Source organism: Lytechinus variegatus, chromosome 4, assembly GCF_018143015.1.
Source record: "Lytechinus variegatus isolate NC3 chromosome 4, Lvar_3.0, whole genome shotgun sequence".
In the NCBI taxonomy this organism is placed as follows: domain Eukaryota; kingdom Metazoa; phylum Echinodermata; class Echinoidea; order Temnopleuroida; family Toxopneustidae; genus Lytechinus; species Lytechinus variegatus.
This window is the reverse complement of record NC_054743.1, coordinates 23,379,771-23,400,965: the sequence shown is the minus strand read 5'-3', so window position 1 is coordinate 23,400,965 and position 21,195 is coordinate 23,379,771. Positions and strand designations below refer to the sequence as shown.

General features: G+C 40.5%; 2 protein-coding genes across 4 annotated transcripts in view; one reads left to right on the top strand and one right to left on the bottom strand.

Moving 5' to 3' along the window:
- LOC121413653 (palmitoyltransferase ZDHHC18-like) overlaps nucleotides 1-7,170 on the bottom strand; it is a 57,488-nt gene extending 50,318 nt beyond the window's left edge. For all 3 annotated transcript variants that reach the window (XM_041606567.1, XM_041606565.1, XM_041606566.1), the window contains exons 1-2: nucleotides 7,085-7,170; nucleotides 4,708-5,058 (exon numbers count right to left, since the gene is read on the bottom strand). In XM_041606567.1, coding sequence (XP_041462501.1) covers nucleotides 4,708-5,036 — 329 coding nt within the window. In that variant the 5' untranslated portion in view covers nucleotides 5,037-5,058; nucleotides 7,085-7,170. The remainder of the gene's footprint in view (nucleotides 1-4,707; nucleotides 5,059-7,084) is intronic.
- A 196-nt stretch (nucleotides 7,171-7,366) lies between these two features.
- On the top strand, nucleotides 7,367-12,720 carry LOC121413652 (transmembrane protein 242-like). The gene is made up of 4 exons (XM_041606564.1): nucleotides 7,367-7,487; nucleotides 9,108-9,208; nucleotides 10,567-10,710; nucleotides 11,280-12,720. Exons 1-4 carry the CDS (start codon nucleotides 7,385-7,387, stop codon nucleotides 11,415-11,417), a joined length of 486 nt encoding a protein of 161 aa, XP_041462498.1. The 5' UTR covers nucleotides 7,367-7,384; the 3' UTR covers nucleotides 11,418-12,720.
- The last annotated feature ends 8,475 nt before the right edge of the window (nucleotides 12,721-21,195 follow it).

The following is a 21,195-nucleotide window of genomic DNA, read 5'->3' as shown; positions in this document are numbered from 1 at the left end:
CCTTTTGACCTTGAACTTGCTTTATACACATCACATGATAAGTCCCCATATCTGATGATATTTTGAAGATTATTGACAATGTAGATTTGGAGATTTTGTGCTCACAAGAACAGGTGGGAAAATAAAAATAAATAATAAATAAATAAAGAAATAAATAAAAAAGAAGATTCACAGTACGAAATTAATAGTTGATCTGTCGATTGACAGATCACCTAAAAAAAGAGAGATTTCATGTACATGTATAGGCCTACTCTAATACTCATTCCATCGGGCTCTCTGGAATGGATCTCTTTAGAAGAAAAAATTTTACATGTACACGTACATGTACATGTAGGCCAACATCAGAGCTGCCAACCTGAACAAGAACATTTCAGTATTTTTAAAGCTGAAAATCAGTATTTTGGCGAGGAAATCAGTATTTTCAAAGAAATACCATAGGACAACACATAAAACTGAAACTTGAGAAATCAGTATTTTGCATGAAACCATCAGTATTCTTATTTTTCAGTACTAATACTGAAAATCTGTACTACATGTACTTGGCAGCTCTGCAACATGCGCAGGCTACGTACTATATGATATATTCAAAGGCAGAAAATGCAATTCATACTCTCATAGTCATATCAAAATTATGAAACAAAAAATAAAATAAAAAGGCAATAAAGAAATACAATACTCTGTATTTACGCACACAAAAAAATCAATTGCTTTTTATAAGAAAAAAAGAGTGTACATGTACATGTACGTAGTACTGTACTGTACAAAGTCCACAACACTGTTTTCCCTAAAAACCCTTTTTCAATTTTATTTTGTGCTCTATAAATAACTATGATGTATTCATGCCTATTCAACTGAGTAGTTACTAGTGTTAGCTTTAAAACAACCTTCAATGCATACTCGTACTGCAATGCAGAGCTTGGGAAATCAGATCATAACACGACAGGGAAAAGGTTTACTATTACAGTATTTCCCAAACTGCAACATACAATGTACATTTTGTACAAACTCAGAGATTTATCAGGTCATGTACTGTAGGCCTAATGTTCATCCATTATCAAACGGTGGGTCCAGTTTTGGGCAAAAATGTAAAACTAAAGAAGAAAAAATACATAGGCCTACTGTATTTGTACATGTACTTCCTGTATTACAAGGATATTACAAATTTAGGCATAGATTTCCATCTGAACAGGACTCATGTCCTCAATAAAGAATGTATTTGAAGTGAAACTTCTGATGAAAAAGACATTTTAGCCATAATAAGTGTTAGAATTATTAATGGAAGACTTGACCTTGCCTACATGTACATGTACTATGACATCATCAGCAATGCAGCCAATTCAATGTCTCCATAGGTTTTATTACCACTTTTTACAAGTTTTAAAAAGGTCATAACTTTCTTGTCCACCATTGTTCAAACTTTCACCTATTGTCTTTAATATCTTTTTTTCTATTTCTTCTATTAAATAGCAACTTTTTATTTGGGTTGGATTCCCCTTTTTAAAATGCTTTGCCAGAGCTGACCACCTGTTAATTTCTAATGCAATAACGGCAATAATTACATGTTTACAGTAATGAACTTCAATTAACACAGCCTGCACAATGTACAAGTACGTGCTTGGTCGTACAAAAACCAGCCAAGTATAGGCCAAGTGTCTACATGGTGCACGAGCTTTCTCTGCCTCAGCACCTTCTCTCTGGAATAATTTGCCATTAAATTTAAGAATTATACAATCACTGGAGACCTTTAAATCCAAACTGAAATCTTATCTTTTCTAACAGTATTAGTTATTGGCACTTTGACACTCATCCAAACTTTCTCATTCTTTCTTTTCTTGTGCGCCTCGGAATAGAATATTTCTAGATAGATGGCGCTATATAAATGCCTATTATTATTATTATTATTATTATTACATGTACATGTGTGCATCTCTCACATTATCCCCATATACAAAATGAAGTTTGAAATGTCTACAATATAGTTGCCTTTTCATAATTAGTTCCATAAAACTTTGACATCATGCATGGATTAATTATTAAGCTTCAATACACTAATCCAAGGTTTCCATATATTAATCCTTTCACTGGTCAAGGCAATATTCTCCAAAATAAAAATAGAAGGGTAAAGTGGAGAGGAAATGCCTGATTAACAACTTCTCACTATTGACTGTTCTGGAGAGAAACTTGGCTAAACAGAAATTAAATGACAACTGTTCTGTAAAGACAGATGGGAAGTTTCTGTGAATTTTCAGGATGCTTGCATAAATTTGAAAAGTTTAAAGAATCTCATGTGAACCCCAATTGTAGACATGTACATGTTATGGGGGGGGGGGGTGGGGGTTACTACATGTACCGTTCTGTTTGTTTGTTTGTTATGATATTGATAACATGTACTGTATTCTTTGATCCATTCTCAGATGTGATCTATGTGCATTTATTGCAGTACAGTAGTACAGTAGTACAGATGCACTGTACAGTAGCAAATGTTTCTGTAAACTCTTCTTGTATAATGCCTTGTACAGTAAAGATGTTGGCATTGAATGAACCTTTTAGTAAAGCACTTTACCCTTTTCCCTGAGGTAGCAAAATCAAATTACATTTATGTACATATTTTATGTTTAAGGGTCACAAAGTATTCAGGATACCATAATATGGTTTTGAGTTATAATAGTGGAGATGGGAGGATATATAGGAGTAAAAAGGGATTTGTAAAGTCTGCTGAATCAAGCCGATAATCAGTACACATGATCTTTATGAACTGGAGCACCGAAACTAGGTTGCTAAATTTAGGGAAGATGAGGGAAAGGGTGTGTGCTTTTATTCTATTACTTTCAAAACCATTGCATCTGAAATGAAATGTGCAAACTCAGATATTTTTCTCTGATCTGATGATAGCTACATGTGTTTGTACATGGTACATGTACTGAAATATATCAAGGGTACATACATGTAGTTAATCATGATGAAACATTTGTACCTACATGTAATAGACCAATGGATATTGGGTGTTACAACAGAAAATTTCATCAAAATTGGATGTAAAATAAGAAAGTTATGACATTTCAAAGTTTCGCTGAATTTCACAAAACAGTTATAATACAGTATGCACATCCTGGTCAGTATGAAAATTAGAAGACTGATGACATCATCCACTCATTATTTCTTTTGTATTTTATTATATGAAACATATGAAATATTCTAATTTTCTCCTCATTGTCATGTGAAACAATGATTAATTCCTCCCTGAACATGTGGAATTGGCATTGTTTATGGTTTGGTCAACTTGGTCCTTATTGTCAAATCTGTACAAAATACATGTAAAATATTACAATACAAACAGTAAAATCAAAAGAAATAGTGAGTGATGGACATCATTGACTGACTCATTTGCATGACACTGAGTTCATAATAAGTTCAAACATAAATGAGTTCAAAATAAGCGAAACTTGAAATTGCCATAACTTTCTTATTTTACATGTACATCCGATTTTGATGAAATTTTCAGTGTTATGCTGGTTTGATTTTTTTCTATAATTTATTCAAATCAACATTTTTCATGGATGGACTTGACCTTTAAGCACTCTTTTTTAATTTTCTAGGGATCTTTAGTTTATGTATTTAAGGGGTGAAATTACCCTGAGCCCCTGTGTAATTTTTTTCCTGACTTGCTATCAACTTCAGAGTTGGAATTTCTGCCATTCACATGTAGAGCTCTGTTCCTTTGCCAGAATTTTAACTTCAAAACTTCAAACACTACACAAAACTATATATAGGCTGGTACTACATGTAAATGCATTCATGGATCAAGTTTAGCTGGGACAAGCAATGCTCTCCAAGAGCTTTGACCTACATGTAGTGACACCTGTACATCTGATCAGAAAACTTTCATTCCTAAAAGTATACCTGAGACATGCTTGAATAATAATATGTACATGTATATTCACACACACTGACGAACTTTGACCTACATCATCATGCTCATTAATACCCCAAAATTTGAGGAACATATCATTATTGCCCCATTTTTATGAACATGATTAAAGTTTGTTCAAAGATGATCCATCACACATACCTTCTTAATATCTCAGAATGTATTTTCTTGCGACCTTCGACCTACAGTATAATAACCTCTTGGCAGATTATCTCCAGTCTTTACATGATTCCATTTCAAAGTTCTAAGTTGATCCCTCAAACTGTTTGTTTGATAATCATCTTTTATAATGAAAGAGATTTCCTGGACAGAGTTAATTGCCGATTGGTCTACAACTCTATCCGTTTAGTCAAATGATCCTTTTGTATTATCTGTTCATATCCGTTTAGTCAAATGATCCTTTTGTATAATCTGTTCATTGATTTGTACTCATACATGTATGTCTGGTTTTTTAATAAATTAAACTTGAACTTAAACTTGAAATAAGACTAAATAAGAATTACACAAAGTGGGTATTAGCCCTACATGTAGGGTAGTGTAGACCACTTTGCAATGTGACCAAATTGTTGACCAAATAGGTACATGTACATGAGGCTATCTGAGAAGTACATAGACCAAATGCCTGCAGACTAATAAACCTCATAAAATGCCCCAGTAAAATGCTAAGTTGAAGGTCGGGATGGACAAACATACATTTATGATGCCTTTGTTGGTTACATATACTGACTGAGTAGGCCTAAATAACAGGAACCCTTCATCAAAATGAAAATAGTACTTACTCAAAAGCAAAGAACATTGTGCTGACCATAAGAATCAGAAATGTAGTTAGGTAGAATATTCCCTTCTGCCTAGCCATGAGAATTCGACCATCACAAAAATATGAGTTCCTTCCTGGCAAGACCTGCCATTTCTTACGCATCTCATTCGTCGTCGCCATGGTGGGCGAGGTCATTGTCGCATCCGTGCTCCTCGGCACCACTTTGTTACGCGATTCCAGATTTATTTCCACAGCGTCGGTGTCTCGGGGTTGGTTGGTGGGGGTAGGAGAGGAATCATCCAGTAATCTTGTCTGGGTGTTGGCTGCAGCCAGGGTTCCTGGTGAGACCATCAAGCCCTCTCCTTCTCAAGAACTGTTTAGAGATAATACAAACAATATAAAGAATTACACTCGAACACTGCAAAAAAGACTCGCCGAACTACTTGAACTGTCTAGGAAATAACATTGTACTGGTGTGGAATTCAAAAGTGCTGTGCATGTACCCAGGGCTTAACTTTTCACAAATGGCCTAAAGGCCCCTGTTAACAATTGGATGTGTTGTGCGTTTTTTTTCCATGTATGTTCAACTAGTGCAATACATTAGATGTGTCCTGCAGGAAAATGGCCCTCCCTAAAATAAAACTCTGAAAATTTACAGGCCTGCTTGCTCTATACAAATGTTTTGTGCAACATGAACATTATAACTTCATAAAGACCTCAATGGGCAAGATTTTAACACGAGAAGAGCTGTACAATTGTGGACATTTTTGGTATCCAACATGTATTATTGTACATGTATTAAGCAGGGGCAGATCCAGCCTTCACCAACAGCGGGGGGGGGGGGGGGGGGGGGGAATCTTTTAAAGCCACATTTTCCCTGATCGACTGCTCAAAGTTGATTTTCGTTTGTTTCTTTGAATGGACGTCCTAATAGTCACTTCTAAGCTTTATTCTTAATACGAAATATAATAATCTCACAAGCCTTATTTGAAAAGTGCGAGCGCAAAGCACAAGCTATTTTTTTCATGTATTTTGAACATTCTGGGCTATGTTTTTGATCCTGATGTGTATAAAAGAAAATATTGTGCGCGCAAAGCACGAGCAAAACTTTTTCATATATTCTTTGATCTGATCAAAAATGGATCACTGCTGCTTGCAGTTAGCCATGACATATATTTCAACAATCAAATAATGCAAGCACGCAGCACGAGCTGAAAATTTTGACATTTCTACCTGAAGAATCCAACATTATTTTACATTGTACATGTATGTATTAAGCAGGGGCAGATCCAGCCTTCGCCAATAGGGGGGGGGGGGGGGGGGTGGGGACCAGAAATCTTTTTAAGCCACATTTTCCCCAATCAACCGCTTGAATTTGATTTCCGTTTGTTTCTTTGAAGGGGTCATCCTAATAGTCACTTCTGAGCTTTATTCTTAACATGAAAATATAATAATCTCAATAGCCTTGAATAGTGCAAGCTATTTTGTCATGTATTTTAATTTTTAAACATTCTGGGCTATGTAATGTGATCCTGAAGATGTGTATAAAAAAAATCACATCGAGCGCAAAGCGCGAGCAGAATTGTTTTACTTGTTTTGATCTGATCAAAAATGGATCACTAGCTGTCATGACTGCTGCTTACAGTTGCATTTAGCAATGATGACATTACATATTTCAACATTCAAATAATGCGAGCAACAAAGCGTGAGCTGAAAATTTCTACCTGAAGCTGAAGAATGGAAATTCTAAGTTACCACTTAATCATAAACAAGGCCATAAAGGCCAAGGATCAGGATGTAACTAAACAACTGATATTGGAGAGACTAGTACTGATCAATCTAGAACAAAAGCTTCGGTCTCTTATTATGTTGGTTGTTCCGCTAAACTCCGTTTGTTGGCTCCACTCAGCTCACCAGGCAATATGGATATTATAAATACGAGAAATTAAAAAAAAAAATGTTAAAAAATTCCTCGAAGCAGACGGCTGCCAGCTCCAGCTGTCTGATCAATCATGACTGACATTGCCGTTTCTTAAAAGTTAAATGTAAAATTAGACTAGACCCTACTTCATCCCAGATTCAGTATTAAAATTCAGCAAGACAAAACTCAAAAGCAGCGCAGTTCACTGCCACTGGGCCAGGCACGGCTCGGAGACCTGACCGTCGCGGTGCAACGGGCCGGCCGGGTAAGTCCCGTTGCGACAACACACTGCCCGAACAGTTTCCCTGACAAGTGACGGACATTCTTTCTGGAGACAGAGCTGTTTGCAAACATAAGTTTTACACTTTTATTAATTTGTCTTGCTCTTGTTGGGCTTTTGTACGGAATACTACAACTCCACAGTAATCAAACATAAACTTCAAACCTAAAAAAAACATTGTAGATTATCATACAATACCTTTCCAAAATAATTCACCCTAAGAGGATAAAATGAACTCAACCCTTGGCTTTGCTTCTCTCTTGCTCTCTCTCGATCTCTCATCCGATCGCGAGTCATCAAAGGGTTATGGCCGGTTTTGCAAATAAGATTTCGAAAAAAATTATCCTTAATAAACAATATTTGAAATTAATGATTTTATCATTAAAGCAAATTATAATATATTTCATATTGAAAAAAATATTTTTAAATAATTTATTCAATATGAGCTTGTCTCTTTTCTTTGCAAAATTAAAAGAAATTTGATTGACCAGAATCAAGATGGCCGCTCCCATGGAATCATCGAATGAATCACCTAACAGTATGTCCCTCAAAATGGACACGAATTGCCAGTCTGATCAATCAAAAAACACAAAAATTCAAAGTGAGTTGTTTATTCATTAAGAAATATAATTCGTTCGTAGTTTTTCTTACTAGGTCCTACTACTTTGTTCATTAACTAGAAATTTGAATTTACTCTGTCTCAGTCCCACAGCTTGAATTTTCTGTAGGCCCTAAGACAGGGTAAGGGGCCTGTTTATCAAGGGAACCGTTTATCAACACCGCGTCACTCATAAGTCTAACTTCTTGACTAAATTGGAGATAGTGAGCTACTATACTTGTCCGCTAAGGCGCTAACCGTTTCACTTAAAAGTTTCATGAAGCCCTATTTCATTTGCCAAGATCAGGGAGTCAGAGGACAGAGCAGAGAGGGACAACTAGATCTAGACTAGACCAAGAGCTTCGGTCTCTGTAACCCAGGGAGCGCTGGCCCGCATAGCGGGCCGGCGCCCAGGAGCTCACCGTGTATTTACCCATACTCAAGGGACAAGGGTAGATTATGGTCAAAATATCTAGCAAGATAAATTATGAAAACAGGAATTATGCACTTACCACGATTATAATATATGGATGAAGGTCTAATGAGTGGCAGTTTTCCTGACATCTGGGCACAGACTGGAACCTCAGAAAACGAAAAGTTCTCTCCTTCTACCCCCATTTCGATCGGCCATTTTGTTACAATTCATAACAAAAATGGCCAATCGAGACGGGGGTAGAAGGAGAGAACTTTTCGTTTTTTGAGGTTTCAGTCTGTGCCCAGATGTCAGAAAAACTGCCACTCGTTAGACCATCATCCATATAATCGTGGTAAGTGCATAATTTCTGTTTTCATAATTTATCTTGCTAGATATTTTTACCATAATCTACCCTTGTCCCGCGAGTATGGTCAATTACACAGTAAGCTCCTGGGCTCCCGTCTGCTACGCGGGCGGGAGTTCCCTGGGTTACGGTCTCTGTAGTGTTATGTTGGTTGTTCAGCTGAACTCCGTTGGCTTCACTCACCCACTTGTTCACTGCTACCATCCTGCCTGTGGAGAATCTACAGGTAGGACTATGGTATGCCAATGCTGTATTGTGAAAACACTTTTAAACAATCATTAAATATCATTTTTGTGACCAAAATTACTTATTTTCCCCACTCCAGCTAGCTCCCGTTGCATCGTGGCTGTGGAGTGGGTGATCCACTGCAGTGGATAAAGTTAGGTCAAACATTTAAGATATATTAAAATCTAATGTTATTGTTTAATATAATTTTATGAAGACTTGTGTTTACTAAAAGTAGCATGACTAGAGACAAGTCAACAGTCGACGGTCAGCATTCTGAATCTATTTTTTTTTTAGTAGGCCCAATTATTTTGGCAGAGACCATGATGATATAATAGACTTAACCTTTATGTTAGAGGTGCTGGCCCAAAAATTGACAGATACGTTTTTTGGGCCACATTCTTTGTAAGAACGCTTAGAGACAGTGGCCCTTACTGGTGCTATAGAAAGTAAGAGAGCATGAGGACACCAGCACTTGACATTCCTCTCTTGGCTTAATGATGCTACTGGCATACAGCCCATTGACATCTTACATCATTTCCAAGAAAGAGTTTTGATTGGCAACATCAGATTCTGACATGTAACTTCATATTCAAAACCTCTTGTCTTATCTTCCCAGAAATTGGTTTCCTGGCTGGAGTCAGTGGAATGGCTATATTTGCCGGGTTTGGAATGACTTTAGCCAAGGCCAAGAGAAGACATCCTGGATCATTTTCCAAGGTAATCCTAAGAATAGTCTGTGAATCTAGATCTATGTAATTGGAGGAAGTTTTGTGTATATAATCTGAACAAATAAATGAAAATGTTAGTCCAAAATGGGCTCTTCTGATTGGACTTCAAGTTAAGTTTCTTTTATTGTTTTTGATGAATTTTGTGTTAATTGTTTAATATTATTATTGTTATTTTTATTATTATCATCATCATCATCAATTATTATTGTTTCTTTTATTATTTTGCAAAGTTTTACCAAATGGTATATGGACTAATTGGCTATTAGACCAACTGGTTATTAAACGGGATGGCATTAGACTAAATTTGACCATGCGGTGAGTAGATGAACTAATGGTAGACCAAATGATGGTAGACGAGTTGACAATTGGATGAATTGGCATTAGACGAATTGAAAATAAACCCTTTTGACCTTGCAGTGAACAGGGATTTTCCGGGGCTCTTTTTTTAAATTTCCAGGGGGTGTTTTCATAAAGCTGTTTGTAAGTTAAGAGCAACTATAAGAATGACTGGTGAGCCTTTCTGACACGCTGAATAATCACCGATGAACATTTAATGGGGAATATTTTAATACCACAAGAAAAATCACTAGTAGATCTTAAAGTCATTCCTAACTTACAAACAGCTTTATGGAACGGCCCCCTAGGGATCTTTTAGGGGCAGAATGGCCCCAAGCCCCTGTGTTATTTCTTCCTTGCTATAGACTGACCAGTGACATCATCTGGCTACAGGTCTAATTATAACAGGACGAGCCCACCCCACCAAAAAGTTGATCTTAATAAAAGGAGAAAAATCCAACAAGCATAACAGTGAAAATTTCATCAAATTCGGATGTAAAATAAGAAAGTTATGGCATTTTAAAGTTTCGCTTCATTTCACAAAACAGTTATATGCACATCTTGGTCGGTATGCAAATTAGGAAATGATGACATCATTCACTATTTCTTTTATGAAATATTTTTATTTTCTTGTCATTGTCATGTGAAATGAAGTTTCATTCCTCCCTGAATACGTGGAATTCCATTATTTCAACATTTTGTGCTTCAGGCAAGGAGGTCCTAATCGTCAAATTCGTAAAAATTTAAATATTGTATAATTCAAACAATAAAAAACAAAAGAATAGTGAGTGAGTGACATTGACTCTCTCATTTGGATGTAACTGGCTTGTTCATATAACTATCTTGTTAAAAACAAGCGAAACTTTGAAATGTCATAATTTCTAATCTAATTACATCTGATTTTGATGAAATTTTCAGCATTGTGCTTGTCTGATTTTTCTCTATTGATTCAAATCAACATTTTTCTGAGGTGGACTTGACCTTTAATGTCTCATCATTGTTTTTGAATAGGGACTGATACCTGATCCATCTGTTGAGCTCCATGAGAGTGGGGCAGCATTAGGGATGAGAGCCCTACGGTGGGGAACCCTCTGGGCCATCGTTGGGGTTGGGTCTCTTACCTTCTTGGTTTGCAAAGCCTTGGGAGTTAAAAATGTAAGTGTTCAACAAAAACATTGCTGCTTATTTTTTTTTTCACATTTTTCCCCTCCCTTTCTTGAAAAAAAGGACTTGTTTAAATTCTTGGTTTCCTTCTTTATCTTTCTCTCTTTCTTCCTCCTTTCTCCCTTTTCTCTTGAATTAATACCCTTTTCTATAATTTCTTTCTCTTTTATTTTTGTTATATTACTGTCACATTAATAATAATATTCATTATGTACATCTTTGATCCTTCAAGTAAAATGCACCCCATAATCTGTCTTTCCCCTCCCACTTGTCTTTCTTTCATTTACTGCTCTTCTGTCATTTTCTCTACTTTCTTTGCTAATATCCTGTGTTTCCTAATCAAATTTCAGTATAAATTCCAGATAAATCAACTGCTTACATTGATTGATTGTGATCTGAAGCCAGGAACAAAAATAATTGAACATGCCATTGTTTCCCTACGTCAGGGTATTGTGGTTCTGACTCTCTCCTTTAAATAAGACTGTTCGTTTAAATCCTGTCTTGTTGTGAACTTCATTTATCTTTTATTGTTGAATTTCATATTTTTATTTCACTTCCAGGTAGAAGAATTCAAGGTGAAATTCCAATCAGTGGCCCCTGCTATCAGACGAAACGAGACTGAACCAGAGGAGGTCATCATTGCAAGATTCAAAGCAGAAATCTTTAAGGATGAGAGGACGAAAAATGATATAGACTGAGACCTATTCTTTTGGTAACTCATAACTGCCTTATGACAGGAGTTTATACAACATATAATGAAGAGACCTATGCCTCGACTTTTGGCAAGTTTGTACCAGTCTGTGACCTGGATTTGGTCCTTTGATGGGCATTGACTAGTCTCCTAGAAGAGTGCTAATTACTGTATAGACGGATGTCATTCATTGAGACGAGATTCTGGTGAATGATCTTTGTCTATTTAAGAAAATGATCAAGGAGTCCAGTTAGGAATATCCAACAGACAACTAAAAATGGATGGGATAGAGAGAATAAAGATGGATGCAATTTATTTGACTAGTTAGTGATTATCAATGACTTCAATAATCTGGTTAGATAACAGATGTATACCAGTTTGGTAAGAAACACATTTTCTGGCTGAGGTGGTAAATTAGAGGATTGGTATGAACTAGTGCTTTGAATATTTGCTCTCTTTTTTTTCTTTACCAAGTAATGACAAAAATTGTGAGCAACTCTATGAATAAAAATTATCTGAGGTGGTGAGGTGCGGGTAGAGTTTCACAAAGTCCAAAGGTTGGCAGATACATAGTGGTGCTCAAAATTAAGTGAACCCAAGGAGATATCTCCTTGGTGAATCCCAACCACATTGTAGTGTTGCTGTCTACATTCAACACTCGGCATGAAGGAGTACATTTTGTGGCTGGGTCAACAAACTTTTGGGTACAACTGTTAATCATAGCAAAGAGTTTGTAATGTACTGCTAAACACAGTATTTTTATGTTTTTATTTTGGGGAATTATTTGATTGGTTCATGATGCGTTTACACAGTATACAACAAACCTGTGATGGTAATCAACGATTTTATGGGGTACGATATGGAAACCAGACATTCTTGCAAACTAGGGCAGTGATTCATAAAACTGTTCGTAATTAATGCATGATTTTACCAATGACTAGTTACCTGTTCTTGTCCATTCTCTGGTGCTTCAACAAAGGATGTTTATTATCATAATCCAAATCGATATAAACTTTGAATTCATAAAATAAATCACAAATCATTGACTGATAAATCCAATTTTTGTAGTGCATCTGGTACAGGTTTGTGGACAATAATACATGTATCTCTGTGATTTTAAGATATTTTGAATTTGGGGAGTTGATTTTATTCTGACATTGTATTATAGTAAAAAAGTCCATGACAAAGGAGTGCCCTTTGAGCTAAGCTTCTCATGTGAAAAAATCAGGCTAAAAAAGATATTTGTACATGTATGTAGTGTATGCATATTTTATGAATACAGTTCCCAAATCATGGTCTATGTGTCTACACGTAATATCATGTTAAACAGTGTTGATTTTTTTTTTTATTAATTTAGGTTCTTAAAACTAAATCAACTTTCGTTCTTGCTTTGAATAGTTTCAATAAACCAAGCAAATTCGTCAGAGGATGCCTCAGAAGTTTGTTTCAAATAATAAAACTTTAAAAGAAATATTAACCTTTATTTTTGTATGGTTATTATTGTATTGGATATAGAAAACAAATTATGGATTCTAGTACTGGTCTTTAAACAGTTGCACATGATGCAATCAGTCTCAAATATGGAAATTAATTCATGATTCTTTACCAAAGAGGGGGTATGTACCTTCCCTTTATGAACAAAGAGGAAGACGGGAGTACTGACTTATCAAATCAACAATTACCATGGCTGATTGTTTACATTTAGAAAACACTTAAAACATTTTCCACAAAAAAGGCGAGTGCTGCAGGCTTTCTATAATGAGATTGGATTGGATTAATTGCAATTCGTGGAAAGATCGGGTCTTAGAATCTGTATCATACAAGTCTACTTTGGCGTGCATTGAAGCATGAAACACAGATCACAAAACTGAACCGGCAATTCAAGTCTCATTTTCATGAAAGCAAAATTTCGCTTTCAGTTTATTTACATTTAAAATAAATAGAAGGCATTTATGGAGAGAAGACAAAGATATTGAATGTTCTTTATAGAAAAAAATAAGAGCTTTGTCGCACAAGGTACTACATCTACATTCAACAGAAACTTAGTTACTGACAGAGTTTAGATTTGTACATTAACACAGTGGACTCCGAGGTAGTGATATCATTGATAGGCAATGCACTATGTCTTGTCCATCGTCCACTATTGAAACAAAGGACGTGAAAAATCACAATTCTCAAGTCTTTCCAAATCTAGGACAATGTGTGCTTGCATACACTAGTAGTTTGTGCAAGAGGTGGTACCTTACGAAACTTAGCTCATCAAATCAAGTATAACGAGATTGAAAGAAAGAGAAAAATTTCACATTAGCATTCATGCGCATGAACACTTTCCAAATGATGCATGAAAACTTTGCAATGCAAAGAATCAAAAGAAAATGTTGAAATTCAGGTTACATTTGATCGCTTGATTAAAAAGTCAATAGAACAAACTTGTACAAATGGTTTCCATAATTTTCAAAAGACTCAAATAATACGTTTCAACAAAAATGCTTCATTCTCGCAAGCATGTTCATAACTTTTGTACAGACAAGACAAGGGAAATCGAGTTAATCAGAGCACTGTTGTATTTTGAACAAGAATGTAAACAATACATTTATATTGAAGTTATAACATAATTGATTTATATTTTTATATTTCACTAAAAATATCAAATTCACAAGTTACATAATTATCTTAACACGATGCACAAAGCTTAATTTTTTTTACATATATATATATATATATATATATATAAAAATAAATTTAACTCAACAACAGAAAATTTCCTTTCGGTAATACCAAAAGAGTATCTTTATTGTAAATGCATGGGTGGCTCACATTGACATCATACTCTTTTTTGAGTGACTGTAAAGGTAAATGCTAGTTTTGGTAACGATATCAAAATGAGTTCGTACAGAATCCAATGAAATGATCACCAAAGTGTCTGTTTGTATAAATAAAACGCATGTGCTGAAGGATTCTGGACGAAATTGTGAAATTGCTGAGAAATCAGCAAATAAGCACAGGATTCGGGTAGAGCGTCGGGCCCGACGCTCTAAGCAATAATTATACATTGTCCCACGTGCGCTTATCTGTGTTGGGGATCTTCGGTGTGAACATTTTTCAGCATAGATTTCAAGATTCACAAAGTTCAGTTAATGTAAATGTACCAGATCTAGATCCTCGATGATATACTGACAATTAAGCCTTGTTTTACAGACTTTCTCATGAAATCAGTGTTTACTGCAACTACTGGAATTTCTCTTTAACAAATATATAACCCTTAATATTTATTTTCTCTATTGATCAGTTATTCATATGTGAATCTAAAATGTATGTCCCATTGTTTCATTGGGGGAATTACAAATGCAAATATAAAACTTCTATTACATTAAACTGAATGATACAATTCTACTTCAATGATTCATCAGAGAAATGAACATTCCCAATATGGGAAAATATGAAAATACTTACCTGATTTTCTTATTTACGAGATAACTCATACATCTACTTGATTTGCTAGTTCAGCCCTCTGGACTGCCATACCCGAAAAGAACTCCCAAGAATTTAAAAAGCGCGAGCGCGCCCTCTCCCGTTCAGGCTTACTACCCATGAACACCGCGCAATTAGCGTCCATCTTCCTCAACTTTTGCAAGCCCATACGTTGAAACATGTTGCTACGCAAGGCGGAGGGTCGGTGGGAGGGTATCAAGTAGATGTATGAGTTATCTCGTAAATAAGAAAATCAGGTAAGTATTTTCATAATTTACTTCAATAACTCCATACATCTACTTGATTTGCTAGACCAACACAGACTCAAACCGTAGGGAGGCATGTTTTCAATTGTAAGCCTAAGAATTTTAAGCCAAAAAACCACGAAAATTAGGGAGAGGGGGAAAAAGCCGCAGCTGCTTTAAGCGCCGAAGCAGCAAATCTCGCCTCACTGGACGGAATGTCCTTCAAGTAGAAAGAAGTGAAGGAGTTAGATGAGCGCCAAAAGGCGGCCCTCAAAATGTCCTCGATAGGAATGCCCTGAAAAAGGGCCCATGACGAACTAATGCCCCTAGTGTCATGGGCCTTAGGTCTGGTTGTATCAGACAACAATGCACCCGCGCCCGCTGAGTTGATGGCCTCAACAATCCATCTAGAGATGGTGTCGCGGGATGCTGCTGAAAAGGGTTCACGTGAAATTACAAATAATTGATCTGAACTCCTAGACGATTTGGTGCGATCCAAGTACCACTTTAACGCCCTCACGGGACACCACAATCTATCCTCTGAAATAGACGAAAAACTAGACAGAGGGGCCAGAAAGACTTCAACTGAACCAGAAGACATGGTTTGATTCTTTGCGATGAATGAGGGGGTCGGAATTAACCTAACACCCCGTCTCTCCCAGCGAATGTGTCCCGGTGAAACACACAGGGCATGGAGAGAACTTCGCCTTTGGCCCGAAGCGATAGCCATTAAAAACGCTGTTTTGATAGCTAAGTTATGGAGAGAAGCCTCCGCTAGGGGCTCAAAGGGCGATTTTGCAAGGGCCTTAAGAACTGCAGACAAACTCCACGACGGGGCTAAGGATTTGACTGGTGGACGCTTCACGAAAAAGGATTTTAATAAATCCGTAATGACTGACGAGTTAGATACAGAAGAGCCGTCCGCGAAACCGCGGTGCGTCGCTGCAATCGCGGACCGATAGCCCCTGATAGTTGCGATCGCTTTGCCTTTATCAAAAAGGTCACCTAGAAAATCTGCGATCGATGCAATCGAAGCAGAGCGAGGATCGAGTGAGCGTTGATTGCACCACTCTGAAAAAATGCCAAGTCTGGAGTTGTATAAGCCCAACGTGGAAGCACGCCTGCTTTCCGAAACAAACTTGGCTGCTCGATCCGACAGACCTAGGGCCCGGGCATCCTCCCCGAGAGCGGCCACGCAGTCAAGTGTAGTGACTCCGGCCGCGGATGCCTGATTCCCGAGAGGGGCTGGGAAACTAACTGACTTGTCGGAGGTAGAGTGAGAGGATCCCCCACTAATAATTCCAGTAGTTGAGGGAACCACGCCCTTCCCGGCCAGTTGGGTGCTATGAGAAGTACCCACGCCCTGTCCGCCTTCACCTTCCGGAGGACTTGCGGGATCAGGGAGAAAGGCGGGAAGGCATAGCACCTCTGAAGTCCCCAGTTCATTGAGAAAGCGTCGAGATGTGACGCTTCCGTCTCGTTTACTCGAGAGCAGAAGACTGGGAGCTTCCGGTTCAACGCTGTTGCGAATAGGTCGATGTCCAGCGGCCCCCAGCGGTGGAGAATCGACCTGAAGATCTCTGGGTTTAGTGCCCACTCGGAGGGGAGGCAGCGCCCCCGAGAGAGGAAGTCGGCTATGAGGTTGTCTCTGCCCGGTATGTACGAGGCAATCGGGACTATCTCTGCTGCACGACACCACTTCCAGAGACCCGCGGCCAACGCGTCGAGAGAAACCGACCGTGTGCCCCCTTGCTTGTTTATGTATGCTGCCACAGACCTGTTGTCCGTACGGACCAGCACTGTCCGCCCGATTAGCTTGTGCTGAAAGTGGCGAAGTGCGTTGGACACCGCTTGCATCTCCAACACATTGATGTGAGGGAGAGCGCCTGGATAAGCCCAATCTCCGGACACCATCTCCCCTCGCAGTGGCCACCCCAACCGGAGAGCGAGGCGTCGGTGGTCACTGAGGCTGACGGGAGGGGAGTCTGTAGTGGCTTGCCCTGAGCCACGAATGCTGGGCGAGTCCAGGGCGCTAAACTGCGACGGATAGCCAGTGGCAGAGGAATCCGAGAATGCAGTGAGTCTACCCCGGGGCTGTAGTAGCGGAGATGTCTTTGGAAGGGCCTCATGTAGAGACGACAATCTTGCATTATGTCTACTAGACTGGCCATATAACCTAGTAACTGAAGCCAGACGCGGGCTTTCACGTGACTGCGCCCCCTTAGGGAGTGGGCGAGAGACGTAATCGACCGCACCCTGTCTGGGCTGGGCCGCGCGAGCTGGTTCGGTATATCTATCCTCGCGCCCAAATACGTGGGAACGCGGGAAGGAGTGAGCTCCGATTTCTCCCAGTTGATCATGAACCCGAGGTTCTGAGTCACCCGTAGTAGCAAGGAGAGGTGAGGTTGCAACTTTGCCTCTGAGTCTGCGACAAGAAGCCAGTCGTCTAGATAGACGAAGAGTCGCAGGCCTTGGCTTCTCAAATAGGCTGCCACGGTGGTGACTATGCGAGTAAACACTCGGGGCGCCGGTCGCAGCCCGAACGGGAGGGCCCGGAATCGGTAAGTCACACCGTCGAATTGAAAACCCAGCAGATCTCGTGAAGCTGGGTGGATCGGAATGTGGAAGTACGCGTCGCGTAAATCGAGCGACACTGCCAGGTCCGACGCCTCCAGTGAGGGGAGGATCGTGGCTAACGTTTCCATACGGAAATGTTCGGTCGGAATGAACGTATTGATTCTCTTCATGTTGAGAATCATTCTCAATTTGCCCGAGCGCTTGGGGATGACGAAGATCGGGGATAGACAAAGATTGGGGTTGTCTGTCACCCTCTCTATCGCGTCCTTCTCCACCAGTGCGGCGATTTCGGCCGCAATGTACTGATGGTGGAGGGTGGAGGAAGGCGGTGAGGCGATGCGAATCGCGCCGTGCGGGAAGGCTTCTATTTCTATAAAGAAGCCGTCTCGCACGACGGATAAGATGTATGCGTCTTCCGTGATTTCCTCCCAAGCCGGGAGAAAATGACGGAGACGCCCGCCTACCTTGCCCAGCGCTCGGGGCAGCATGTCAAACCGACTGCTTCGGTTTGGGCGGCGCCCTCGAATTGGGTCGCCCCCCTCTTCCCCTGCCTCTGCCTCTGACTACTCGCTGGTCTCGAGAGACTTGAGAGTTTCGAGGCGGCGGTGCTGGAGCCCGGCGCCTCCGGGCAGCAGCAGAGCGGGGGTGGGTTTGCACCCTCGGAGCTGGAGGCTTCCTCGTCGTGGGAGCCGCCGGGCGCTTGGGTCTGAGCTCCTTAATAAGTTCTGACGCCTGCTTGCGACCGTCGACCTCCTCCTTGAGGAGGGAGGCCGCTACGCCCCCGAAGAGGAACTTGCTGCCTTGGGGGATGCCCGGGAGGAAGTTAGCGATTTCCTTGGGCGGGATGCCGAGTTTGCCAAGCACCCTCTCCCGCCGGGCATTGGTTACGAGGGACGCAGAAAAGGATAACTGCATCCATAAGTCGCCAATCAGAGAAAGTAACGCTTCGTCTAAGGCGACTCCGTCACCCTCCGACACCCCCAATTCAGTCGATTGGGCTCTGAGAGCCATTAGGGCCCCTAGGTAAGCCGTCAGGCGAAGGGCCGAGCGGGTTTGACACTCATACGCTACGTCCTGCCTTTCCGACGTGGCGTGCTGGTTGGCAGAAAAACAAGCCCCTAACCTCGCCCCGATACGATCGAGTTCCGGGGAGAACGACTTAGGCAAAAAAAATGCCTCTTGGTCCTCCTGGGCAAAAGTAAACTCTTTTCCACAAGACTTCTGTCTTTTGCTCTTAACCAGTGGAGAGCTGGCTAGAGCGGCAGCATTCTCAAAGGCCGACTTGAAGTCCTTGGTTAATCTAATGCCTTTCGACGCCTGAGGTGGCGGGGCGAAAAATAAGGACTCCCCTTCTTCATCAAAGCCCCCGCTCGGAGGGTAGATGTGAGGTAGATACTTCTCCAGCAGCGCCTGAGCGCTTACTGAAGAATCGACCGTGGGAGGGTTATCCTCGCCTTCGAGGGACTCCTCGTAAAGGGAGTCTCGCTCGCTCTGATCCGGGAGGATGTCGCCATGACAAGTTTCCTCCCCTGGAGGAGCTCCGAGAGCCGCAGGAGCCGTACGGCGTCTCGGCTGGCTCTCAGGGAGGCAAGGGAGTCCCGTATGCGCCGGGGTGGACTCGAGAGATTCAGCCGAATCGCTCGAGGATTCCCCGGGTGTCTGGTGGTTATCTCTCACTAGTCTCGCTTGATGCTCGGGGGCACCAGCGGGGTGAGTAGAGGTCGAGGGTGGGGCGAACCCGCACCGCTCGAAGGCAGAATGTAGCAGCATGAATAGCTGTGACATCTGACCACCGACACAAGGGTCTGAAGGAGGAATGCCCGTGGCAGCGGGGCTGGCCAACCTCTCCTTCGACCTCTTCTTCTTCTTTTTTGCGGGCTCCGCCGGCGTGGCCGGAGCAGAAGAAGGCACAAGAGGCGCGGGTGATCTCTTACGATTTGCCGCCCCTGGCAGGGCGGCCGCCAACAACGAAACATCACCCGAATCTGACGGGGTCAGATTGTGGTCACAGTCTGATGTGTGACGCCTCTCGCGGTCAGGGGCTGGGCGATCTCTGCCGATGCTATCAACGGAGGACGACTTATACGACAGAGAGCCTGACCTGTGCCGGGGGGAGAGAACCGCACTCTCCCTCCGGACTTCTGGTGACCCGGTAGCCGGTGGGTCGCATAGCCCTTTGGGTGCTGCGGCGGCAGAACCTGGTTTAGGCTTGGAAGCCTTGGCTACCACTTTTTTCTTTGTCCGAGACCGTGGCACCACAGTCTCGGCCTTCCTTCTCTTAGCATCCGACCGCAAATTCGGAATGCTGATCGACGCACCCTCATACTCACCGCCGCCGGGGGAAGCGGCCGATTTCTGAAAACTTGCAATCGGGACGGTCCCCGTGGAGGGCACCAGGTCCTCTGGGGCTGTGTTAGTCCCACTCATCGGTGCCTCTCTCTACCCTGAAAAAAGAAAAAAACAAGAATTTTTTTTTTTTTTTTTATTATTACCAAGATCTCGCTAGGGAGACCGGAGTGGTCTTTCTCTCCTCCTATAAGAAATTGTTTGAGCAAACAGAACAATTCAAAAGGGGAAGGGTAGGGAGGAAGAAGAACCTAAGACAATAGAAAGGGGGTCTTAGAACACCTATATGGAAATTGCAGAAAAAGGATTGAGAATTTTTACGATAATTTCCAAGAGGAAAAACGTAACCTCCTGTGGAAAGGTAAAGAAATTCAGAACAGGAGGAAGGAGGAACGTCTCTAGTAACGATTCCAAGAGGAAGAACGACACGGAAAAACCTCAAAGAAGAATCGTAGAGCCCGCCTGTCGAAATAAAAAATATAAGACTAGGAGGGGAGAGGGAATTGAATGAAGAAAACAATTCCGTGAAAATTTTTTTTTTTTTTGGGGGGGGTTGAATAACCAATCAACCAAAATAAAATTGCTTAAGTCGAATTAAACAATCCCTAGTAGAGAAAAGAAGAAGGACTTTAAGTTCCGTCTGTGAATAAAATATTAATCAAGAAAATTTATTCAGAACAGAAAGGAACAGGAGTTGAGCTTAAAGATCCGCCTGTGAATAAAATATCAATCAAGAAATTTATTCAGAACAGAAAGGAGAAGGAATTGAGCTTTAAGATCCGCCTGTGAATAAAATATCAATCAAGAAAATTTATTCCGAACAGAAGAAAAAGGAATTGAGTTTTAAGATCCGCCTGTGAATAAAATATCAAACAAGAAATTTATTCAGAACAGAAGGAAAAGGAATTGAAGAATTAATCAATCAATAATCAATCGAAAATCTTAATAATCAATTCCAGAAAGTAAGGAAAAAAAAAAAAGAGTTGGAGATCCCAACCTGCAAAAAGAAATAACAAGAACACCCACAACAACAAGTGTAAAGGCTGTCTAGAATTTAATTCAAACAACGGCACTAAAAACCACCACTCTTTGAACGTGAAGAACAATAACCGTGGCAGGAGAAGGCTTGCTGTCACGTAGGCAGAC

Bases quoted from the DNA above. Each gene is read 5' to 3' on its own strand.
- LOC121413652 (XM_041606564.1), top strand. From the start codon at position 7,385: ATGGCCGCTCCCATGGAATCATCGAATGAATCACCTAACAGTATGTCC. The intron at 7,488-9,107 runs GTGAGTTGTTTA...TTATCTTCCCAG, and splicing joins AAAAAACACAAAAATTCAAA to AAATTGGTTTCCTGGCTGGA. The intron at 10,711-11,279 runs GTAAGTGTTCAA...TTTCACTTCCAG, and splicing joins AAGCCTTGGGAGTTAAAAAT to GTAGAAGAATTCAAGGTGAA.